General features: G+C 39.9%; 1 protein-coding gene across 2 annotated transcripts in view; it reads left to right on the top strand.

Annotated features, from left to right (window-relative positions):
* The first annotated feature begins 4,867 nt into the window (after positions 1-4,867).
* STON2 (stonin 2) overlaps positions 4,868-25,609 on the top strand; it is a 69,491-nt gene continuing 48,749 nt past the window's right edge. Inside the window, exons 1-4 of one of the 2 annotated variants that reach the window (XM_052693490.1) lie at positions 4,868-5,004; positions 9,762-9,928; positions 20,174-20,381; positions 20,836-21,090. In XM_052693490.1, the coding sequence (XP_052549450.1) occupies positions 20,294-20,381; positions 20,836-21,090 (343 nt within the window). In that variant the 5' untranslated portion in view covers positions 4,868-5,004; positions 9,762-9,928; positions 20,174-20,293. The remainder of the gene's footprint in view (positions 5,005-9,761; positions 9,929-20,173; positions 20,382-20,835; positions 21,091-25,609) is intronic. The other variant, XM_052693489.1, reaches the window with a different exon arrangement.

The following is a 25,609-nucleotide window of genomic DNA, read 5'->3' as shown; positions in this document are numbered from 1 at the left end:
GGTAGCAAGTGGTAAACACAGCTTAACTTCTGTAGCATAGTCATTGGATTCTGTAGTGCATCTGAGGGAATGCTTTCACCTTGAAATACATCATTGTTTGTTAGTCTGGTAAACTTAGGATTCTAAGCACAGTGATATTTCAAGCAGTTCACTTATGGAAGTAGTTGCTCATACTTTTACTTCTTTGAAAGTGAAATTTCTAGTTGGTTTTTGTTGTTTTTTTTTTTTTTACACTGACATTTCTAAAACTTTAAGAACAACTTTTTAAAAGTTAAAAATACTTAAATTTATTTCACTCTTCTGACACTTTCCATGTTTCCTGTCTCAGGTTATTTCTTCTTGAAAGTCATTTTCATTTCCAATCACAGCTATAAGGTAGTGTATAAGTAGGCTTTCTGGATTTTCTATGGTATGTTGTGTCATTTCTGTGCAAGGCTCATATTGATATTGCTCTTTTTTTTTAATTAATTGCTGCAGAATTGTTTCTACCTGGGATGTTTGCCTGCAGCCACTAGGGGGCATCAGATATCAAGCGGTGCCCCACAGGGAGATACTCCAGAAATAAAAATGAGAAATTCCTGTACCTTCAGAAACTGTGAAATCATGGATATCTTGAGAGGAGTTAAGTACTTGTTGGCAGGTGCCTCAGAACTTGCTTTACAAATCAAGAATTAAGTACTACTTAATTCCAAACTACTCAGTTGTGATAAGTCAGTTTAAAAGTTGCCCTCTTCTATATCTTCTACACTATTCTACTACAGTACTAAGTTAGAATGATGTGTTCTTATGTTGTGCTTGAAGTGGAGAGGGAAAATAACTACACTTTTATACTTAAAAAAAAAAAATAAAAATAAAAAAAATAAATAAACCAGTGTGGAACAGTTGCCCAGAGAGGTTGTGTCATCTCCTTGTATGGAGATATTCAAGACCTGACTGTATGCCTACCTGTGCGATCTACTGTAGGGTACCTGCTTTAGTGGGGAGGTTGGACTCTATTATTTCTTCAGATTCCAGATCCCGTCCAACCCCTGCAGTTCTGTGATTCTTTGAAATTAATTTATATGCTTGGTGAATTTTCCAGTAGTTAATAATCTTCACTGTTGTTGCTATGGTGTGGGGAGGACTTAGGTTAAATTTTGATGTAGTGATTAGTTTTCTCTGGTTCTTATCAACTTGATTGTTGGACTGGACAGTCCATCAGGAATAATAGCTATGCAAAAATATGTATAAATCCTGCAGTCAATTCCAAAGTTGATTATTGGTGTATTACTAGGTTTTTATGCAATTGGACTGATCTTCACGATTAGTTTTTCGTTTGCTTTGGTTGTTTTTCTCTGAGAAACACTGCACAGATGGGAGGTGCCTATAGTAAGAGAATTCAAACCCAGTGAGATAAATGTAGTGATCTCACTATGCACAGCTGTGTTGGCTTTTTCTGCTACTTTGCTTAACAAACAGCCTTCCTGAATGTCTTACTAGGAATATGAGCTTCAGTAGAAGATAAAGGGTCTAACCAGGCAGGTATTTCTCAGAAGAAGAAAAAAGAGGCACTGAATTAACTATTTTAGTGAATATGACAATATGTTAACTGTTTTCCTACTCCGATGTCTTGCATATTCAGTGAAGAGCTCCATTGAGATGCAAGAAAAAAGTTGCACGTGTGAAGTTTCTAATACTTGTTCGAGAGAGTCTAAATGTCATGTTGACTTTAAAAGCCCCTGGAACTTTGATCTTCACTACATTTGTCACTTTTAGTTCATAAATTCACGTGAAATATTTTTAAATGTTTCTGGTGTATGTTTAGCCTCGTAAAACATAGCTCTCATCTATTTATATTTTGGCTCAAAACTGAAAACCTCTATGGTAAATACTGAAAATGAATAGCTGGAAGAAAATGAATCACTTTACGAACTAAAAATAAACCACTTTTTTAAACTTTTCTAATGTAGCATCTCATTAGTCCTTGGAGAGCTCTGTGGTACTGTGAGATTTTCCTGCAGCTACAGGAAGGAAGTTTTCAAGTCATATAAATGAATTTCTCTGCGGCCTTTAACAATCCTTTTGCTTCTCACTTTTACAAAAAAAAAAATTTAATGCTTCCTAATTTTTACACTGACCATAGCACTTGTAGCACTACTATTCTGCAATCTTCTCATTTGCTCACATCACAGCTAACTCTGTGGCTACTGATTACAGTGGTTTACTCTTACAGGACAAAACAAGGATGCCTGGGTATCTGAGCAACATCTTTCCTTCTGAAAATGCCCAATCTAGGAATGGGAAATGAAGGTGATAGCTTGTCATAATGGGAACGGCACTTTTTTGCAGTTAGTGGATTTAAACTCATCTCAGAACATGTGCTGCTTATATCCAGTCCATGTTATTCTCTCTTGAAGCACATGATTGTTCATGTTTGCCTGTGTTAGCTGGAGCAAAGACCTCTTATCCACATCCATTTGTGTACAACGCAAGGGAGTTAAGCAGGTGATCTTGTGTATTTTATCTTACTGTTCTGTATAATCTCAGCCTCTGAGCTGAGGCACACGCATGAATATTCCTGTGTGGCTGTACTCCTTGGGATGTGGTATAAACAGATGAGCGAAGTACAGATTTATTTATTTGGAGGCAGGTGCACATTGGTGTTTAAAACTCTGGCTGTGCTTCAGTGTGGTTCTGAGATTGGCCTCTTCTGGTGTACCACAAAGGGTTAAATCACTCTCCAGAAGTTACAATGGCATTTCCTTGCTTAACTTAATGAAATGAAATATATTTGACCCTGTGAACTGATGCAACTCAGTTAAATCTGCAGAGAAATTTGCTTGAGTATCACTGTTTTGGATGGGAATAAAGGAGCTTAAGAAGTTGGTTTTTTTGTTTTTTTTGTTTTTTTAAATGCAGTGCAGTATCATCTTTAAAATGAAATATCCCAAATATATTTAAAAAAAAAAAAAAAAAAAAAAAAAAAAAAAAAAAAAACTACTGAGTTAAAAACAAATAAATAAATAAAAATTAAGAAGTGAGAGTGTATGTACTTGAATAGGATTCAGAATGATTCTAGCCTTTAGCTGGTCAGTACTACCATTCAGTGTTGTGATCTCAAATGCTCTAACCCTGTAGTCTCATCTGCTAAATTTGCCTGCAACATAGATCAGAATACCAGGAGGAGAATACTGTATTTCTATGGCTAACAGGCAACATTATGATATATATCAGAAAACTGAAGGACACAACCTTTGTTCTTCAAATCCAAACCATCTGAAGTAAACAAGGCTCTTTGAGGTGTTTGAATTAAAAATTAAGAAATAAAAATAAATTTTAACATCTCCTGCTTTTAGGAAAGAAAAAAAAAGTCTGTTCTAACTTCTCTTTTTCTATTGTGTAAATAGCAGTTTTCAACTAGAAACTTAATGTGTAATTGAAATGCTTTGGTTTGAGGTTCCATGCTTTTAATCCTGGTTATGCTTAGAAAGAATCAGAATCTGTAGGATGTGTTTTACTTGCTGGTCCTTGCATTCTGGATCCCACAGGTAAATGCATTTGGAGAACAAAAGCTTAGTGAATCATCTTGCAAGTCTGAATAGAATAATGGTTAAGTATAATAACAGTTAAATGGAGTTACATAATGGTGTTGTCTGATGCTGTGGTAAAGGAGTAATAATTGTAATGGACTAAATAACTGAAGATAATCAAATACTCTAAACCTATAGCAATATATATATATATAATACTATAAACCTATAGCTTCCCTCTATTTTAAACTGCTGAATCCAGCAACATTGGTTTACTGAAAAAGAGATCAGTGCTTCAGAGAACTTCACCTGTTCACTCAAAAGTGGCATGTTACATGCAAACCTTTTTCTTTGGATGATTTTTTTTAAGTTTAGGAATATGCTTTTTGTCAACCTTTAAACTGTCTAAAATCTGTCAGTAAACAGTGTTGAGAGAGAAAAGGGCAGTCTTCTGATGCCGAGCCTTCATTACAACCTGACTGATAAGCACAGCCTGGTGCTGCTGGCTTTACAGTGTGAGGTAGGGTGATCACTGCCACTAGGACTGCTCCTGCTGGCGTGCTTACAGTCTCAGTGCTGCTGAGAAAAGTTAGTCTGTAATGGCTAATTCTGATTCTGTTTGGAAAACAAAAAGAAGAAAAAAGAGGAAATGAAGCTCAAGGATTGACCAGAACCGGGAAGGGGCTGACAGCCTTTGCAGTCCTTTAGAGCGTGGATCTCTGCCAGCTGCCAACTGTGGCCCCTTTGGGAACTCCTCAAGGGCAAGCACTGGACGAGCTGAACCAGCTGTGCCATCTGCCACGCGCCGTGCTTTACAGGGTGGCCCTGTGGTGCTGCTCCTTTCAGAATTCCTGGTGTTCTGCAACAACGCTTCTCCTCAGGTGATCTGGTTTCAAACTTACTATTTTTTTTTTTTTTCTCAGTGACTCTGGTACTAATTAAGGTTGTTAACATTTGCATGATTATAGTGTTTACAGTTATTAACATTTTTCAGCTTGTAAGTTCCAATTTGCAAGGAAGCTGTCCAGTAAGTGGTGCTTCCTCAGCTCGCGGGAGCAATTCCCCAAATCAGTTGAGGGGTGCGGCTCGCGCACGAGCACCTGCGCACGTGTTTGTGCGCGGTGCCCGTGTTGCATGTCCGCAAGTTCCTTTGATTAAAAGCCTTGGCGCTGAGGTAGGGTTAAAAATTACAGCCTGCATACACTCACTTGCCATCTCCCTGGGGTTCCCCTCGCCTCAGGCCGGCACCAGCGCCGAGCCGTGGCCGGGGAGAGGCGGAGCTGCGGCGCCCGCGGCCAATGCGGAGGCGATGCCGCCGCCCCCGCGCCGCCGGCGAACGCCCAATGGCGGCGGCCCCGCGATGCCGGTGCCCCGGTGGGGCGGGCCGAGGGCCGCGCCGAGTGCGCCGCCACCTCCTCCACCTTCTCCCCGGGCCGAGCTGTGCCGTGCTCGCGGCGGGCGGCAGCCTCGAGGAGCGGCTGCTGCACTCCCACAGGTAGGTGAAGGGGGAGCGGCTGCCCGGCGCGGCAGGTTGAGGCAAGGTGGGAGCTGGAGCTGGACTCAGCTCAGGTGGGCCCTGGCCGGGTGCTGGGGCGGCTGCCTCCCCCGAGCGTGTTCTCTGCTGGCTGAGCTTCCCTCGGGCACCGCTCTGCTCTCGTAGTGCTGAGACTCGTCCCCCTCTATTGCGGTGCGTTTTCCTGCCGGGCTCGTGGTGCTGCACTGCCGTTTGGGTCGTGTTCCAGACGGCCATCCTCGTTTCCCGCACCCGTCTGCATCGCTGCTGGTGGGGAGGAGTGTTGGCAGCGCTGCCCAGTGCCCCGCGGTGTTCCCTCCGTGGAGCGCTCCCGTGCCTTTATGGCCCTGCGCTGTGTGCAGGAGGATTAACGACCAACGCGGGGAAACTGTCTGCATCCTCCTGCCTCTCCGCTGCTCCGGGTAATTACTCTGGGTTGGGTTTTTCCTTTTTTCATTCTAAGGAACTGTGCTGTGTTGTCAGTGGCTTTCTCAGGTTAAAATAGTAAGAAGGAAACAGAACTTGCCGGTCACCTTTCCATGGTCTATTTCGAATACTATTGGTAAATAATAGGCCATAACGGCACAAAGTTTGTATTTCCATGTCAGGTGAATTTTTATGCTAATATATGATCAGAAACGGCTTTTAGCTGCTCGCTTGTCTGTTCTGTGAGCTGCATCCCTGTTTCTGCTGGAGCTCCACTTCTCTCTATTGATCCTCGTTTGTTCTGTTGATTCTTGTGCTGTAACTGTACGCAACTTCTCACCTTCAGGCCCATGGTACTACCTTTTTTTAGACCATAGTCTTTCAATGAAAAACAGATTTAAAAAAAAATAAAAAAAAAAAACTTGACACCTTCACTGAAGCAGATGTTGCTTTACAGCTACCTTCTGCATACTTCCTGGACCATCCAATATCTTACAGTCAGTTTACAAAATTGGTTGGAGGGCAGGACATGACTCTGAGCTTCCTGATCTAGCTGTAGGTTCCTGCTTATTGCAAGGGAGTGGGACTAGATAGCCTCGAAGGGCCCTTTCAAACAGTTCTGTGTGTTTATATGATTTCTAGTTTTGACAAGGCAAAAATCTGGCAAATGTGAGCATTTCTTTGCTTGTGAATCATCTGATTAATTCTTGCCTTCTGTGAATTTGCATCTTGTACACTTACCAGTTTGGGCACACAAACCTCAAACTGCTGGCTGCTCATGTTCCCCAGTGTGTTTGTCTTCAGTTTCTTTTTTCTTTGCATAATGCACACTTGGGCTCTGGAGTTTGCCTTAATATTTGGCAGTTAAGCAAGTTTGTTATTAGATCAAGTTCGTGTTATCACAAAAAAACATGAAGACATTATCCACACCTTCAATGGGTTCTATGACATGGTGTTAGCAATGCATACTGTCCTCCTAAATACGTAGTTTTCAAATGGTTGATTGTTTCATCACCAAAAATTAGAAGGGGAAAAATTTCTGCTCACAAAGTATAGCACTGGAAGTAGCCTGCCCACGGAGGTGGTGGAGTCACCATCCGTGGAGGTGTTTGAGAACCATGTGGATGTGACACTGAGGGGCATGGTGGTGATGGACTGATGGTTGGATTAAATGATCTTAGAGGTCTTTTCCAAACTTAATATTTCTAGGGATCTAACTGATTATAATATAAAGCTATATTTGCTATGAATTAGATAGGATCTGTTGTATCATGCTTTGGTCAGGTGATAATCTTTGCCTTTTTCTGTATAGCATTACAATTATTTCATGATACTCCTATAAAAGTCTTAAGCACAAAGCAAGTCACAGTAGTTCCCCAGGACATAGTACCTCATTTTGCATGCACCTAGGAACACAGCTGGCCACTTCAGTGATGAGTGGTCTTTTATAGTCCTGGCTTTTAAATTTAAAATGTGAAAACCCTCAACTGACCATTAAATGTCTGAAGAGAAATGCTCTGATTTTTTTCTTCTCAAATATTACACTCCATCTTGGTTCTGACTGGCTGTAGCACTTACAATTCACATTCTCAGTTCTAATTAGCAACTTCCCAGCACACCTTATTAACGACAGATCTCCTTCTTATCAGTTCCTTGGATCTACAGTTATGTCAGTGGCATCATTCATGCTCTGTTGTGTGTTTGGTTTGGATAAAGGTCCAAGGGTTGCAGTGTAAGGAAGTGTAAGCTGAATCTTCCCAAGGCTGATTTTGACTCCTCAGCACCCACCAGTGCTCCTTGCAGCTCTCAGGAAAGCAGTTCAGCTATTGGTGCTGTTCACTGTTGAGAAATCCAGACTGTGTGTGGGTTGAACCATATTGTACGTGGGCTAAATACAGCGTGTTTAGAGAGCTTCATTTTCAGCTATCTCAAGTCTGGCATCAGCAAATGAGGATGAGAAATAGCACTGAAATCTGTTACAAACCTCTCAAGATGTTCTGCTCTGTGAGGCTTCTGTCACCTGTTGTAGCACTGGCTTTTCTCATCAACACAGTGCTTACCAAGGCAGAACCAACCACTACGTGATCATAGTGCTTCAGTCCTCCTGCCTTGGTGCTGCTCCTTGCAGCACCGTGGCCTCAGGCAGCTTCTAGTCTCTATGTTGCACTGAGGCTTTCTGCAAAGCAATGATGGGTCTACACCTCAAGTACTGTGTTGAGGTTTGAGCCCCTCGCTGCAAAAAAGACATTGAAGCCTTTGAGCATAACCAGAGAAGGGTAATGAGTAAGGGTCTGGAGCACAAGTCTTAAGAGAAGTGGCTGAGCAAACTAGGGTTGTTCAGTCTGGAGAAGAGGAGATTCAGGGGAGACTTTATTGCTCTGTACAACTCCCTGAAAGGAGGTTGTGGCCAGGTGGGGGCTGGTCTCTTCACTTCTTGTCCTATCACTATTATCTTGGAGATGGCCTTAAGTTGCAACAGGCTTTGCAGCCTTGTCTTTGAAAATGGAAGAATATAAACAGTAATTAAAACAAACAAACAAAAAAAAAAAAACAACAAAAAACAACAACGATCAGGAGAGAAGTGTAATATTACGTGTATGTAGAAGTTGAATATATGTGAGCTAATCCCCTAAGAGTGAGTGCTCTGCTGTCAGCTGGGAAAGGAAAGCCCTTAAAAGGAAATTCTTGGGCATTTTTTTCTGAATTGCTTGCACTACTTAAAAAAAGAAAAATTCATAAAATACCCGATGACAAAATCAGATGGTCTTTGTTTTCTGATTTCTTAGTATGTTTTCTTTGCAGTCCAACCATGCTGGGTAGTACTGTAAAGGATAGCAAGTTCTGCTAATGTATATAATAACTTTACAACCACTAACCTCAAGGGAGGAGTACCTGTCTGCGTGTGCTTTAGGATGAGTGTATTTGTCTCCAATGCTCTGTCTGTGACCAAGTGCATTTGGATCCTGGGCAGTACAACGGGAAGCTTCATAGCTCATACATCTGGGAACTTGCCTGGATAAGCGTGTAAATATTTGAAAATTTTATTGGATTCTCAAAGTATGCTGCAATTTCATCCAAGCATGTCTATGCAGATCAGATTGCTGCCCCAAAATTATGAATTTCCTTATGTGCTGCTTCTATCAATTATTTTTTTTCACTGTTCATCTTTTAAATGTGTAGATTAGATAAACTGTGAGTATGATTCTATCACTTTCAAAATGTCAGGGTATGAAAATTCTGATAAAAATTGGGGGGAAAAAAAAAAGCTGAGGAAGTGCAATGCTGTGGGGTAAGAACCAGGGTTGCAGGCTTCCCTCCTTTTCTGATGAACCATGGATGCATGTGCATTAGTGTGTTAAAACAGGAATGCACTTCTGCAGCAAACATCCTGTAATCCACTCTTGCTGCGCTTTTCACATCAGAGTGCATCAACAGGTTTCATTTCAAATGAAACCAAGCTGGAGGACAGATCACTCTGGGCACTCACATAATGTTCTCCAAGTGCTAATTCCTCCCACAGGATCTGATTGAAGATAACCTGAAGTAGAAGACTCAAAAAAGTAATATGAAAGCTCTCTCTTAATGCCAAGTATTTCACCTTACAGCTCTGCCCCCACTGATAGACTAGCATAAACTTATATATGATATAATATACATTATTTATATAATATATATATATATAATCTTGTTTCTGTTTTTTTTTTTTTTGTTTTTTTTTTAATTTAACATAATCCTTGATGTATATTTACACAAAATTATGAGAGAAAGCAAACACCAAAACATAAAGTTTAAAAAGAAAAGGTTAAGGTAAGATAACATTAATGCATACACTCCTTGGATAGCAACAGAGACAAATGGTGCTTTATTAATAGAAAATACTTTTATAGCAAATAAGTTACTGAAATATGGGTGTTTCTTAAGCATGAACTCTACATGATTGGTGGAAGGGAGCTATGAATTAAAGAGTTTTTACTGCCAGCCATGCCTGAAAATCCTTCAGTGTGTGCTTTGCTTGATGCCAAGTATTTCCTAAAATGCTGAAAAAAAAGTAGAAATTGTGAATTGGCACAATGCTATTTGTGACTGAGATTCAGGTGCCCTGGTTTAGGTGTGCAAAAGACTTGCAAGCCTGAGTTGTCATGGGTCATCACATGGGGAGGATTCACCTTGTACTAAAATAGACCAGACGAAGGGTTCTCTGGAGGTGTCATATTCCATCCACTGACTATAAACAGAGCATCGGATGGCTATCTTAGGTGTTGAACTCTGGTGTCCAGAGTTGAGTGAAATGTGATTCATCTCCATTTATTAAGGTAACTGAAGTCAGTGTCTCAGCACAATTCCTTTGACTTGAAGCTGAAGATAGAATTGGCCAATATGCTTCCAGATTTGGTGAATGTGCTGTAACCATCCACAGCTGTCTCATCCCCAAAGAGCAGATAGTGTGCTCTGGAGCTGAGGTCCCCGTCAGACCTATCTGGTGAGTTGGAGAACACAGATCTAGTTTTTTAGGGTTGTTTCTTTTTTGTTATGCTCTTTTGGGCCAAGATCTAGCTGGCCCAAAATATAGATGTGAATATTTATAGAAGCTAATTCTCTCTGTAGGATCTTGAGGTCGCCAGCTGTGAGATGAAATGAAAGCCTTACCTCTAATTTACTCTTGAAAATGGGGAGAGTATATAATATAGCAATTTTTCCTCTCCCACTGTCTAGAGCAGGGGCCTCTTGTGAACAGAAAATACCATTTTGCAGAACTTTGCAGTGGTTTGGTGGTCATGTGGGTGACTGAAATGCATGGAAAAAACAGTGCTAAATGTTTTCAAAGAGAATCAGTATTACTAGCTGTATAACTGAAACCAGAGCTGGTCAAACTCCATTGCACAAGGCTGGTTTGTTTTCTATTAAAGTAGTTTGAGTGGAGCAGCTATAGGGAGGAATTTGGACTATGAAGTTTAATGATTAGTTGCTTTTTAATTACTGGCTGCTCCTTAGGAAGGAGCTACCTTGCTACCAGAAATGTTCCTTCCTCTCTGGTCCTAGCCATATTGTTTCCAGGTCACTGAAGTTCATGTATTTACCTGTCTGAAAGTTACATCCCATATTCAAAAACTGTATATGGTGAAAGCATCAGATCTATACTCTAAATGCCATTCCAGCTTGTAAGGCACATGGGTTCAGTGTGAGGGATAAGGGCTCAGAGAGCATCTGGGTGCATGTTTTATTGGATATTCACTGCCAGAATCTCAAATGTCATTGAAGGAAAAGGCTGTGGTAGAACAGACGGGGCAGATCTGGGCATTTCCCCTCCTCACAATTAACTCATTCCTGTGACTTCTGTAAATTTAATTTAACTGACTCAATGAGATTGATTGATTGATACCATGCTTTATGTGCACTCAGAATCTGACATTGACATATTAGTATTCACTTTTTTTCCCCAAGAAACGATTACAAATATTCCTCATGCTCAATCGAAGCTATTGACACAAAGATGCTTGGGGGTAAGACTGACTGAGAATGACCACAGACCTCTGGTAGCTACAGCTCCAAACAGAGAGATGAAGCTTTTCTGTGACACTGAAATGAGAGCTGACTTACAAGTTTTAATTTCCCCACCCCCTTTCTTTAACCAGAAACTTTGTCTTAAAAAAAATATTTCTTTTAATTCTGCTAACTTCCAGTTATTCACAATGGGCTTTTGCTTTTTTGTTTGTTTGCTTGTTTTATTTTTTGGTTTTTTGTTGTTTTTCTTGGGTAAATTCAGATGAAATTGGATTTAAATCTCTGCTGAAGTGTGTCACTGCCCATTCAGGTAACAAACTGAGGGTCTCGGTCCCTTTGGATCTGTGACTCTGTGGAAGAGGGACGTAGATATCTCAGATATTTTACAACTGCTTGTCTGCATCCCATTTTCGAAACTGATACATTGGGTAGACATTCTTTGCCAAAAGTTACTGGAGTTGAGTCCCAGGAGCTGGAAAGAGAGTTTTAATGGTGCTTTAATATCATTGTAAACTGTTAATGCTGTGCAACTGAGGTGTACTGTGGACTGAGGAGCAGAATAGCACTGTTGACTCATGGCTGCGTTAGGTTGGAGGTAGACCATAAAGTCTCACTTATTTTGTACTGTTTGTTAATTTGACTGGTCAAGATATTTGTTTATAATTTGTGTGTATATATTTGTGTGTGTGTATATGTATATACATATACACACACACATATATATATATTTGGTTCTGGCATAGAAAGTACGGAGTCCCTTTACTCAAGCATATTTTCCTTTCAGAGGTGCTTTCCATTCCCCTGAAGGTAGGGACAGTCATGTTAAGCAATGGGCACCATTGAGTGTGTATATTTAGAACATTTAAAATAAAGAGTGACAACAAACACGGTGTCTGTGGATTGCCCTGGAGTGCTACAGTGTCCTGGCCTGATACTAAGTTGCATAATTGCGATTGGCTTTCCAGATGCTGGAAATGAGAAAAGACCAGCTGGATCATCCCAGGAATTTTCTGCTGGGGCAAGCTTGTTCCCCTGATACCTCTTCCAGAGTGCTATATTTTGTCTGGCTTTAAATGATTAAGCAGCACTTCCTCAGGCTAGAAGACAGTCTCACGTTTTAAGATTGCCTGTGTGCATAGCCCTCAGATAGTACCTCCCTCACAGTGCAATCCCTTTTTAATCTTGATCCCTTTGAAATGTACTGCAGATTCAGCTTTGAAGTTATCAAAGATGTCATATAAAAGTATAGGTACATAGAAGTTATTTATACATGTGGTTGTTAGTGACATGGAAATACAGAGAAAACATGAACTGAACAGGACTTTCTGCCTTAGTGTTCCCAATCTCTCTTTCTAGCCAACATTCAGCACAGACAAACTGATTTCTTTCAAGGCTGCATCGCTTCTCAATGCTCCTTCTTTTTTCTCTGCTTTCACAGTTGGATTCTGTGTTTTCCAGTCACTCAGAATCTGTTCTCCCGTCCTGTTCATACTGCTCAGCCAGATGAATGCCCATCCTCTCTGTAGGCATTCAGACTCCAGTGAAGCATCTCTGTCTGAATGATCCAGTTCTTGCCTTGTCCTGAATGTGACTAGTGTTTGAAAGAGGGCCTGACTTCTTTTTCGTGTTCTCTTAGTCCAAAATGAGTTTAACTAAAGCTCATTGATGGCAACTGATTATACCCACCATTTTCAGCAAAAGGTTTTCACCAAATTTCTAGCATGAACAATAGCATGAACTTGGCTGTAAACCAGAAGGTAAAGTCTCGATGTCATTTCTGCAACAAAAATCAGTCCTGAGGTAGTGGAGGAGTTATGCTGGCTCTCCTTTCATTGATGGAGGCAATATTGGTTTTAGAGTTGCACTGGATTCCAGTGAAGCAGTAATCTCTGGCAAGGTATACAGACACTGCTGGAATTTTAGCATTTGGCAGAATAGGATGACATTTCATGCAAGCCAGGATGTGTACTTAGTACAATGGTGTGTATCATCCAGCACTGTACTTCAGTAAATGTACAATCACTTTCTTTTCTCACTAGCATCGGTTTAGAAGAAGGATGTGTGCAGTAGAGCTTTGTGATCTGTGCTTACCCATGGACAGCTGTTCCAGGTGATGGCACACTGAAGTGACAGTTTTTTTGGGGTGGTTAATTGTACGACACCATGCTTTTTAGTTCACTGAGATAGCTTGAAATTCTAGAAAGAAAACCACACCTTGATGACCATCACAACAGCAAATAAGATATGATGGTTTTTAGAGGAATTAGCGAATGGAGTATATCTGCGTAGCTTGACTGCATGATTTAGACTGCAACAGCCTATGAAAATACCCTGTGCAAAGCAGGGTGCTCAGGGGGATCTCTCTTTTGATAAACATATTCCTTATATGATTCACTTTGGGGGGTTTGACAGAATAAACCAATTTTTAAGCCCATTTTCCCCCGTCCCCCCCATATTATGGATCGGGTTGTCAGTTACTGTAGCGAAGTAAATCAACCTTTTGTGAATTAAAGTGAATGTGGGTCAGAGAGAGTTTGTGATGTGCATAGTAATAATGTATGGAAGTCTGGGATCAGTATTTGTTCTCAATTTGTGCAGTAATGATGGGAAAGAAAATCCACAGATTTTAAATATGCTAGATAAATTAGCATCTTGCCTGTTTCTTGTGATTATTATTTTTTTTCCCCCAGTTCAGTTTTAAAGCACTGCTGCTCTATATGGTAAGATAAACATTTGACAAAGTCTGGTCTTTGCTTCAGATTCTGGTTTGAGCTTGAAGGCTGCAGTTTGGGAAATTATCCTTTTGGTTCTAGTGCAGTTACATGGCCAGAGGCTTCAGTCATGCTTTAAATGCATACTGGACCCACAGTGAGCCATATTTAAAGAATCCTGAATTGTAGAGCTGCTGACGTGACTAAGAATGTGAATGATCATTGCCAAACATTTTTGTCTAGCATTTTTCCTTAGTTTCTGCCTGTTAGACCTTACTTATAATCATTGAGGAAAAAAAAATAAATTTGATTCTTTCTTTTTCTGTATTTCTTCCCTTCTACACTACCTTTCTATGTTACTCAAGTCCTTAGGAATACAAAGAATAAAGGAGGAAGTTGTTTTTCTTCTAGTATCAGGTTTTGAAGCCTATTAAACAGTATCATGTCTCACTAGATTTGGTTGTGTGTATTTCTAAAGAAAAAAATGCAAAAAGAGAAAGACCACTGCCTTCTGAACTGTCTGAATATCCTAGTGTTGTCTGCAGGAGAGAATCTAAGATGCTCTTTTTAAAAAATAGAGGAGCTTCTGTGACAGCTGAATTGTGAAGTACAGAAAACGACAGCTATTGACCTTTCAGATATCAGACTTGATGCAAATATTCTTGAGGGAGATGCTTACGGCTTCCTTACCCACACACATCAGCTACGGACTCTCTTACTGTCAGTGGGTGTGAGCTTCCAGTAAAACTGAGCTGTGTTCCATTGAATTTTTGTGGTCTGGAGAAAATAAGGGTATTTCAGGTCACCTCAGCTTTAAGGTTGGTTCTGTCACTGATTGCAGTGCAAGTTTAGACAGAGCACCTTGTCCGTTAAAGTAAGTGGATATAGTTGTTAATTAGAGTGGTTGCACTTGGCCCTGTGCTCAGGGAAACCCACACCAATTCTCTGTCACCCAATGTGCCAGATGGCTCTGGTTATTATCAGTAGCTCACTCTTCCTTACTTCATCTCTGTCTAAAACAGCCATCTGTGCCATCAATCCATGAGATAGTGGAAATGACCGATCTGGTAATGGCATAAAGTAAACCTGGACATATTCTGATCAGAGCTCTGGTTGCTGTTTCCTTAGGAGTAATCTGCAGCAGGCAAGAGAGTTCCTGCTTCCAGAGGGTCTGGAACTCTACAAGTGAGTCACTTTGGCTCCCTGAGAGGCCAAGTTGGTCCTTATCTATTGAGAGTTCTCACATGAGTGTTATATGCACAGATAGTGGCTGAACTTCTTCAGCTGAATCTGAAATCACAGAACTCATTTAACAGCACATGTAAATTAGAGTAAATGGGGAACTGGGACAAGTTCAAAAACCTGACAGAAACTTTCTTAGAGCAATTTATAAGATAGGGGACTGAATACATGGAGAAAATGTGATTGTCAACATCAGGAAATATGTACAATAATCAAATATGACTTTACTCCTCTCATTATCTATGCTATTCATAAGATAATCTTATGTGAGGTATTTAGGCAATTATTTTTCTGTCATAATAAAATTTGAATTCCTTTATTCCTTTGATTTATTTCAAACATCTTTTTTTTCTGTGTTATTTGTCACTGGATTTTGTACTTGCCATGGCTCCCTAGCATACCTAGGATTTATTTTGGTGCTTGAGAACAGCTTTCCAGTTTGGAGTTTGCTTATTATTCAGGCCACGATGTGCTGATAGTCACTGCCTATTGCATGCCAACCTGAGAGGAAAAATCCACGAGCTCTCGCTCACTTGGAGGTTCGCCCAAGGAAACAATCACTCTGCAGTTCATCCTATTAGAATTGTTTTGTCTGTAAAGGTTTGCCAAACAGATGTAGTCAAAATAAAATTACGTCTTTTTCCTTGAGACCTTCCTGGAATCTGTGGAACTTCATTGTTACAAAAGCCATGGTCAGTCATGGCTTCTTTGCTGCTCTTTTGACTTAGTTTCTTTTTCAGCTACGCATAACAGAACTTGTTAACTTATTCTTCTTCCTTGTCATCTTTGACTCCTGCAGTAGCCAAATGAGACCTAGAGTAACCAATTACATTTAGATCATGGGGATTATATGGGAATGTATAAGCAAGAAAACAGTATTCCAGTATGGATCACAGGAATTTTTCATGAGTAGTTAAATAGTTTGAAAGTTGTTTTTGCAAATGTATCATGTTTCAGTGGTGCCATAAGCTGTTGCAGCTCTTGGTGTTTGCATTCGTAGTGCCTAATGGTTCTGCCTGAAATGAAGGCTCAACGTACACAGTGCTGGGTGTGAGGACCCTAGCAAGAAGTGTGACTTGCTCAGATATATCTTACTGGCTTAGCAATAGCAAAGGAGGAGGATATTTCCTCTGTTGCTAGAGCAGAAATATACAAAAAGAGAGACAAGTAACTTTGTCACAAGAGGAAATGCTAGAAACTGTGAATTTACATAGATTTGGAATGAGAGAAGGTTTCTAGTTAATGAAGTAGTCTATCATTTTAAAGTGAATACTCATCAATTTCAAAAAGGAATTAAGTAATGTAATCTCATCAATAAAAATATCAGGAGGACTAAATGGCCAAGGAATTTTGTTTCAGCTCAGCGATCTTTTATGAACTGGAAATGACTGTCACCCATTTGTCACCTTGATTCATATTCTCCACTGTGAAACTGTAATGTAAAAAAGGGAAACTTGAAGCAGAAATTTAGGCCACTTGGAATTTTGTGACCTTGTGGTCAAAGCACTGTGCTGGAATTCATAATAAGGATCTTTAGGCTCAACATGTATAATATTTAGCTTTGTACTGTAGTTACAGTGTAGTAGTAGTCACACATATTCACAAATTTTGAATCTCAATTTTGTTAATAAAAATCAAATAAATGAGTCCCCTTTTTTCTTTGTTGCCAATTCTATACCAAAGCCTTAATCCACATAATGCAAATCCAGAAATAACAAAATCTAAACTGACATGAACTCCATTTCTGTATGGAGGTGTAATGCTGGCCTGGGAACACTTTGATCCATTAAGTGTGTTTTTGCCTACTTTTGCTTAAGGCGTACAGCATAAACTTTTGCTTTAACTGTAGCTCACTTGGAGTAAAGGAGGATCTATCTGTTCCCTTACTCCTTGTGGGCTCTAGGAGTGACTGTGGATGTTTGGAAGGCTTTAAAGGATGGGGAGAAGAACTCCAAAAGTCACTTGCAGAGTATTCTCTACACTTTTAAAATAGTGAGTGGCATTTGTTTTGCTAAGAAAAGGATTCAGGTTAATCTGCATTGTCAAATGGATCCTGAAGAGATAGGCCCCTCTGCAGATCACAGCATTATTTTGTTAATGCAATGCGCAGTCACATTGGTGTCATGCTGGCTAAGACTCCTTGTTTCATAATGCTTGGGATTTTTTTTTTTCCTTTGGGTGATTTTTGGAAAGCCAAAAGAAGTAAAAATAATTTGAGGTGAAGTTATATTTTTTCCACATAGTCTATGTGGAAGTTAGCTGTACGTTACTCATAATTCTGTTACAGGCATTTTGGTCAGGTGATGGGATTAGAGGTTTCTTGTGAAAGCTGAGAGAACCTAAACTTTTTTTTTTTTTTTTCATCCTAACATTCATCCTTAAAATGCCTCTGCTCTGGAAATCTTTGACACTGCAATCTACTCAGGCTACTTAGCAGTTTCAGGCTGCTTATCTAAAAGCTGTGATAACTTTGGTACACCAGTACAACTGCCTTCAGATACCAGACTGGGAAGCCTGTAGAAAATTCTAGCAGTGGGGAAGCTGTATATTTGCAATATGTAATGATGGGCTTTGTAATAGTCTGTTGGGTGTGAAGACCGAAAGGCACATCCATTAGCTTGACCTGGATCTGAGGCTGGGGGACCTCATTTCTTCTGCTGTAATTGAAGGGTTCTGTGGTGCTGACACAACAGGGCACCTTGAAAAATTCAGCAGTGAAACCAGAACAGACCAAACAGAACAAATCTAGCTTCTGCCTGATATTATACGGTGAAGTACCTTTGAGTGGATTTAGACAGAATGCTTGTACCAGAGCAGTAGAATAAAAGAGCAAATTTGTACTAAAATAATGGTGTAATTCTCTCACATACGTACATAGCTGAAAGAGTTTGCTTTCTTGCCTTCTTGCCGCTATTTTCATTTGACATTAAAAAAAAAAAAAAGAGTTCTACTGGCGTCTGTGTGTATTAAGAACAAAATAAACTGTTTTCCTGTTTCATTTCCTGTGATTTCATGCTTCAGTCCAGGCTTTTCCAGGAGAAAGGAGTATTCAGTTGTTTAGGAAAAGATGTCTTGTTACAGTGAGTTAAACAAGCTAAAACCAAATAAACAAACAAAAAATCCATCCTAAGTGGTCACTTGAGAAAAAGAAGTTGGGAAGGTCATCTACTCCTTCCCTCATATGGAGTCCCTGGGACTCAAAATATCAGATCATTCATTTTTTCTTTGTTAGCTTTGGCAATGACAAATTTCTTCTATTGTTAGCTTTGCAATTTCTATTAATAGCACCCAAAATCATTTCTGTGCAAAGCAGGCAAATATATTTGCCCACACCACATAAATGAACCTCAGGCCCCATGACATCCTGGGTGTCACACAACTGGGAAACAACTCTGCAGTAAAGCATGTGGGAGTCCTGGTGGACACCACATTGAACAGGAGCCAGTAACGTGCCTCTGCTGCTTGGAAGGCTAATGGTGTTTTTGGCTGTATTAGGCAAAGTGTTGCAAAAGAATGTTGGGATGGTGACCCTTCTGCTTTGCTCAGCACTGTTGAGGCTGCATTTGAAGTACTGTGTCCAGTTCTGGGCCCTTGTACAAGAGATATAGACATACTGGAAAGAGCTCTTCTATTAGGAGAGACTGAGAGAACTGGGACTGTTCAGCCTAGAGAATGTTCAGGATTGAGACCGGATGAACCCACTGCCAACCACAACCATTTTGCGAATCTGTGAATGCAGAGCTCCTGCCATGGGAGTGGATGAGAACTAGGCTGGAGCTCACATACAGGCTGTTTTCCCAACATTAGGGAATGATGGGGAGTTGGGCATAAAGTCTGGAATGTTTGTAATGAAAGGAGTCCTACCTTCTATCAAATTGTCCTTATCCATCAGCATTCCATCTTGAGGAACCCTTCTTTGTGTTTATAGGAAACTGTCTTTCATGTTCAATTTCTGCTTTAGAAGGTCAAGTTTTCAGTTTGAGACAATGAACAATAACCCATGAAATCTCTCTGTCAGGTGTCAGACTATTTTGTGACTTTCAGATTTCAGAATTCTTCAGCTGTTTGAGCAACTCTTATGTGCTGATGGGTCTTTACTAGTACGATAACTTTGAGGCCCTAAATAGAATAATCATGGAATGGCCTACTTCCTGTAGAAAATGCTGTAAGAGTCAATGCATTTAACTACTGTTCTGTTTTTTGGACCTAGACGCTGTTTAGAATAAGAAAAAATCTCAGTGTTTGTTCTTGTTCAACAACATGAAGTTTCACTAAAATAAAATAAGTTAGGTGAGAGACAGCAGGCAAAGAGATGCCTCTTAAAGCCCTTTAAAATAGCCAAGTCTGTGTTTTAGTATTCCGAAGCATTCACGTATTATAGCAACAAGAACTTCAGTACTTGAGATGATTAAGGGCAGAACTCGCAGTCTTTCCTAGACACAGTCACTAGTCTCCTGAGAGTTTTGAAGTAGCCTGCATATCTGAAGCAGTCATGGGTGTTTGTAAAAGGAGAATTTCACTCCCCAGCTCTGACTTCCCACCTATTAGCCAAAAGTCAAGCACCCTTGGCAGTATCCAATCCTCTCTGGAAGATTCTGAGATCTGCATGGGGTATGTCCCATTGGAGTACATCCTAATTAATGTTGCTACTTCTGTAGAAGCATTTGCTGAGTTGCAGTAAAATCATGCTTAACTCCAGACATGATTTAAGACACTGTGTTTTAAACTGAAAATATAACATTCCAGTCAAGCAGAAGAATTGGAAGTGCAGCTCAAGGAGTGGACATCCTTTCATGCCCTGACTGCAGAGAGCAACCCATCCCAGTTCCAGAACTGGCTACATAAATGCTATCAATAATGAGACTGGGGATTATCACTAGTTCTTGAGGAGGATCAGATTTTGTGCAACAAGAATGTGACAGTATGTTGGAACTGAGATTAAGTTGCATCATAATGAAAATCTGCCAGACTAGGGAGAATTCCCTCGTAATGTTTCTTACTGGGTTTAAAAGAGGCAGTTCCCTGAGTTTTTATGATGAGCTGTTTTAACATGAGGATCTTTGAAGATGCTCAGATGCTTTAATCAGGGAGTTGCTCAAGTATAGCCCTCCTCTTGGCAGAAGTGACATTCCTGTCTCAAGGGTTGCAGCATTTTGGTATTACTGTGCCTGAGGTAAATAATGTGTCTTAATAGTCTGTATTATTAAAATAGTAGCAATTGTTTCTGAGTTTAATCATCTAAAAGTTATGACTTAATCTTTTTTTAACAGCATTTGAAAAGAAAGCACAAAAAATGTGTTTCCCTCTACTAGTTCATCTTCACTGTGCCTCTCTCCTATTCTGCTTCCTTCTTATAACAACTGAGTGAAGATGAGTAGCCTGCTGCTAATATGACGTCTCTGACTAGTGTCATTGCCTCCCACCAGTCTGAGTGGGTGTCCTTCACCGATGAGCTGCTCCACCCTGTTAAGCCACAAGGTAAGAGAACTCTGATTTCCTTTGAACCCTTTAAGTCTTTTTGTTCTGAATTATACTGTCGTATATGCAGTGTCATGTAGCATACCATTGTACCGCATGGTGCTGTAGATCCTGCCTTCTAAATGGAAGTGGTATGTGCAAAGGTTGAATTGTGCTTTATTACCCCAGTATAATAGGAGAATTTGGGCCAAACATGTTAGGTGCTTTCCCAGCTCTCAGCACAGATCCATTCCAAGGTTTGAATCCATCCTTGGACGTGCAAGAAGTCTTACCTGTTACACTTAAGTACAAAACTAAGCCCTGTGTTACACTAAAAATTTTGTTAGGTTAAAAATTTTATTAAGTGAAGGAAAAAAAAATCTGTGTATGTTTAATAGCAAATTTTAGAGATTTCAATAAAAATAGTGAAGTAATTGTAGTTCTTACCAATCTTTCTCTTTTGTGTCTATTTTAGGTAGCACTGAGGAACCTCTGGAAAAATGTTTTTCTTCTTCAGATACTTCCTCAGAAGAGAACCACAATGTGGACGGGGAATTTCAGGACCTCTTGCACACAGAGCCAGACAATTCAGGTGACAAGCCAAAGGAAGATTCTACAGTCCTTGGGAACCACGTGTGTCCCAAAGCTGATCTACTGTCATCTATCAGAGCTTGGGTTCAGTTTGAGGATGCACCATGGGCTAGTGCTCCACCAATTCATCCACAAGCAGGTGAGGCAAATGCATGAAAAAATCCACTCCAGTAATTTAACAAAATACAGTGAGAGCTGCCAAATATTTTCCTTGTTCTTTGGTTTCTCATAGGCTTAATTTTGATTAGTTTGTACTGTATTTTAACTCAATTCATGTCATCAGAGTAACCAAAAGGGTTTACAATATTGTTCTGGATTGACCTAGCAGCATAATCTTAATGTGTCACATATATATTTGAAAGAAAGCAAAAAAATTTCTTGTGATTCATTCAATCTTGGAGAATACCAACATATATTTATGGAGAAACAACATAGTGGGGTTTATAGTAGTCACGTTATGAACAGCCATCTGAAAGGAAACTGAGCTATGTTTGCCCCTGTAAACTGGAACTGGAAGAATGGTGATTGCTTGTTGTCTTTATCCTCTCATAATCTCTACATCGCTTTTGCCAGAAGCTTGAAATTACCAATATCTAGCATGCAGTTCTTTTTGCTTCCTTTTAATGTTTGAGCAGCTTGAAATTTACAGAGATGACAGAAACTAACCCTCACTCCAGGACTGCGCGTGATTTTGCTCCAATGCAAAAGTTCTTTCTGACATACCTCAAAAATGCATTCAAAGCCTCTGGCTTACCTACTTAGCTTGTGCTAACTGATACAACTGTATGAGATTCCAGCTTTTCTGTATAAACACACTTCTGTCCCTTCTTAGATGAGACTATTGAGTAATTGTCCAAGGAAAACATTAGTTGACTACTTGTTTAAGGTGAGATATTCTCTTAACAACTGCACTTGCATACAAAAGTATGTTACAAAAGTAGTTTAAAAGTTATGGTTTTCTGTTCACTGAGTCCACCAAATGCTCTCTGCCATATATATAGCACTGCTCGGACTGTCAACTTTGTGTTGGGATTTGAGTTTTTTGTTTTCCATCTGTTCTTTATATGGGTCTTGTCAGCTAGTCCACTTGAGACAGCAGTCCCACCTTTGTGCAGGAGATGTGGGGGAATATTCAGGCAATGATTTTTCTCCTAAGGTCCATATGAGACATTTTTATGTTTATTTCTTGATTGGTCTTAATTGTAAATATTTACAGATCCAGGTGACAAAAACAGAAACAATAACACCCGTAACTGTAAATCCATAAAACTGAGTTGCTTTACCTCTTTGTTAACTAACTGCATGATAAGGTAAAATAGTTTATTGTGAAAGAAATACAAACTCTCCTACTTTCTCTTATTTTTATTCATTCAGATACATACAGATGCATACTTTTTTAAATGGATCTGTTGGTTGCTATTAAACCACATTTCCTTCCTCCTGTGGCATCCTTGTTGACTGGAAAACCTTAAGTTCACCTTCTTATTAAAAAACAAAAAACCTTTGCTCAGACTAAATAAAGCTTGCCTTAACAACAGCAACAAAAAACTTCCATAAAGCTAATTTAATCATGTGTTACTTGTTTTCCTGTACTTACAGGAACGTGGCCCGGTTTCAAGGTCTGTGCTTAGCAAGAGCAGTGCCTCATGGTTTGTACTGAAGTCACAGTACACAGATCATAGGCAAAGCCCTTGGAAATCTAAAAGAGGTGGTCAAGGAAGACTGGCAAAAAAAAAAACAGCTGTTTTTGAAGAAGGAGCACACCCATTGTTGCCTTTCTAGTGCTCGGCCTAAATGAAGGAATATTAATACACTACAACACTGAGCATCAAACTGAGATTAATAGGGGAGGATGGTTCCCCTGACAGGCATAGCAGGAGCCTTGCTTTGTTACTCTCTGTAGTCACTGTGTGGGAGGCAGTGTTTCATTATTAACTGCATGGGAAGCCTAGGGAGATTTTCTCTAAGAAGAGGTGATATGCATAACCTTATTTTAAAATCCATATTTATCAGCTAATTCCACTCCTGCTCTGGACCTCATCTTTTAAGAGGCCCAACCAGCACAGCTGACAGCCAGTGAAGGAAGGTCACACCGCAGAGGAGATGACAGCTCTTTGTCTCTGACTGTCTGCTCTGAGGGGGCTTTGACAGCAAGATGTATGATAAGCTTCAGCTTTGTTCCCAATTAATTTGCAGGTCACATCTTTTTTTCAGTGGGTGGCAGCAAGGCCAGAATCTTTCTGTTACAAGCACGGCACACTGACATGCTCTTTGGAAAGCTGGTGGCAGTGACAGCAATTGTTCATTTCCAGCAGCAAACAGCCCACATGAATACAAGAGCCAATAGCCAGTGAAGGAGGGGGGTGGAGATAAATGCCAACTATCAGCAGACAGATTGGCGTGAGGAGGATGGAGGTGTTTGAAACCTGTTTCCTGTGTTGGCAGCTGTGAACTGCCTTGTCCTGAAGCCTCAGCATCTGCAGCTCTGCTCCTGTCAGGGCTCTAGCACTGAGGAAATCATCTGTTTGTCTCTCCGCATTGAAGCATCTGCTCAGCTGATTGGACAGTTAACCAGAGAAACAGCCAGGCTGCGTGGAAACACATTTTGAAAATGTCTTACAAAATGAGTGCCCCGAAAACAGAGGGCAGGTCCTGGGGGAGGAATGTGCTACTTCCTGACCTCAGTTCCATCGTATTGCTGCACGTGTTCCTCAGAAAGTGAACCTTTGTCCCAAGGTGCTCACCATCTAAAAACCCACTAATTTAAAATACAGCTGCCACATGGTAGTTATCCTGTAGATAGTATGTTTAAAAGAAAAGCAAGCTATAATGCTGGACCCTTGTTTTGGCAAAAGTGACATTATCAAGGGAACAGAAATTAGGGGCAAGAAACAGCACTGAAAGCATGGATGAAGAATATAGAAAGTAGAAGAAAGTTTAAAATGTGAGGTACAGAAATGATAAGAACATTATGTCCACTGTAAGGCTCACACTATATTCATTTATGACATTTCTGTTAATCTTTCAACCATGTTCAGGCAGAATAAATGCTTAGCAAATTCCTTCTTTCAGTGTATATCTGCCTTTCAGGCTCATGCGTAGACAAATGGCAGCTGCAAAATCAATGTGGCTTTCTCCCTGGGAAACAGTAGCCCTTGAGTTGAGGCCGTAGAAATATTTAGTCACAGAAATGATGCATTGTGCTTTTCTCTTCTTTCTTCCACATCTTCCTTTTGCTGGAAAAAAAAGAAATCTGATTTTTCTCGTAATTATTTTCTAGCTAGTCAGGCTTGACAAACTCATACAGCAAAAATGAAAACTGGGATTCTAGAATCACCCAAATGCTCCTATCACAAACATTACGTAATCAGCAAATGATCACAGCCAGCTGGTGACAAACATTTGCATTTGTTCTACAGCAGGCCTTCAGTTGGCAATCTCATATTCTATTGGTGTTAGCTGCAGTCCTGAATTCAATTAGAAATTTGGCAAAGCACCAAAATTAGAGCAAGGCAAGATCTGTCAATCATCTTCTCCATCCCCCCACTCCTTCCCAAGAGCTTTGTCTCCATGGTTTTAAATTGCTCAAGCTGGACTTGCGGAATGTCCCTTGTGAGACTGTCCCTCAGTAAGGCACATCTCAATTTAATCATTTTGTGCTGTTCTGTCTGAAAATAGAAAGTACACACAACACAAGATCAACAACTGAAATCTAGACAAACTGTTGCTGTCCTAAAATCAAGAAAATCTGAGATCCTGTGTAGAATGGATAGGAAGGGAAACAGCATTGATGCTAACAATTTTTATTGGAATACAGTGCAAGAGTCAAGGAGTACATTCTCAAAGCATCAAAAAGGAACTAATGCTTAAAAGTAAATCTACTGATTAGTAGATTAGTACTGAAAGCCAAGCCAATGTATTAGGAACAAATGGATCAAGAAAAGTAAAATGCAAATGGAAGGAAACATTTATCACTTCAGGAAACAATGATGTGATTTTTCATATGCTGTGGGATTTGTAATTTAGTGACAGTTTTGGCACTGGTCTTAATAACAGATCTGTTAACTGGTCTGCAATAACAAATTTCTGAGAATTGCTGTAACTGGATGGTGCTACCTCTGCATCAACTAGCTTTGACTGAATTCCAAATTAATAGGAAAAACACCTACACCATTTAGGAATTGTTTCAGTAATTCAAGAGGCTGGAGAGTAGCAGGAGCATTGACAAATCGTGAAATTAATATATCAAAGTTTTCTGCAGTGATGTTCCAGTTAGTCTTCTTCATTAGGCAACACTTGTTTTTAGAAAACAAATTAATAAAAAGATTGTTATTATTACATAAGTATATGAATTATCAAATCTTATCTGTATCTCATATGTTAAAAAAAAAAAAAGTAAAAATTATCACTGCAAATTTACGTATAAGATCCTTTTTATAAAACTCACTTTAAAAAATAAAATGACCCTTGCTACTGGTTTGCATATTGAGATCAGATTTTAAGCTCGTCTTCTGTGTCCACATGAAGGATTCTGTCCATCAAAGCCACTTCAGGTGAAGTTTTGGGGTTGACTCTTCAGATACCTCAAAGGATATTTAACAGAAGGGCTGAGGCAGCCTATAGTCATGTAATTGGCACTGTGTCTTCGCAGACATCAG

The sequence above is a fragment of the Tympanuchus pallidicinctus genome, unplaced genomic scaffold (genome assembly GCF_026119805.1).
Source record: "Tympanuchus pallidicinctus isolate F22 unplaced genomic scaffold, pur_lepc_1.0 scaffold3, whole genome shotgun sequence".
NCBI classification, from domain to species: domain Eukaryota; kingdom Metazoa; phylum Chordata; class Aves; order Galliformes; family Phasianidae; genus Tympanuchus; species Tympanuchus pallidicinctus.
The sequence above is the reverse complement of the archived record's forward strand: the minus strand, read 5'-3'. Positions and strand labels throughout refer to the sequence as shown.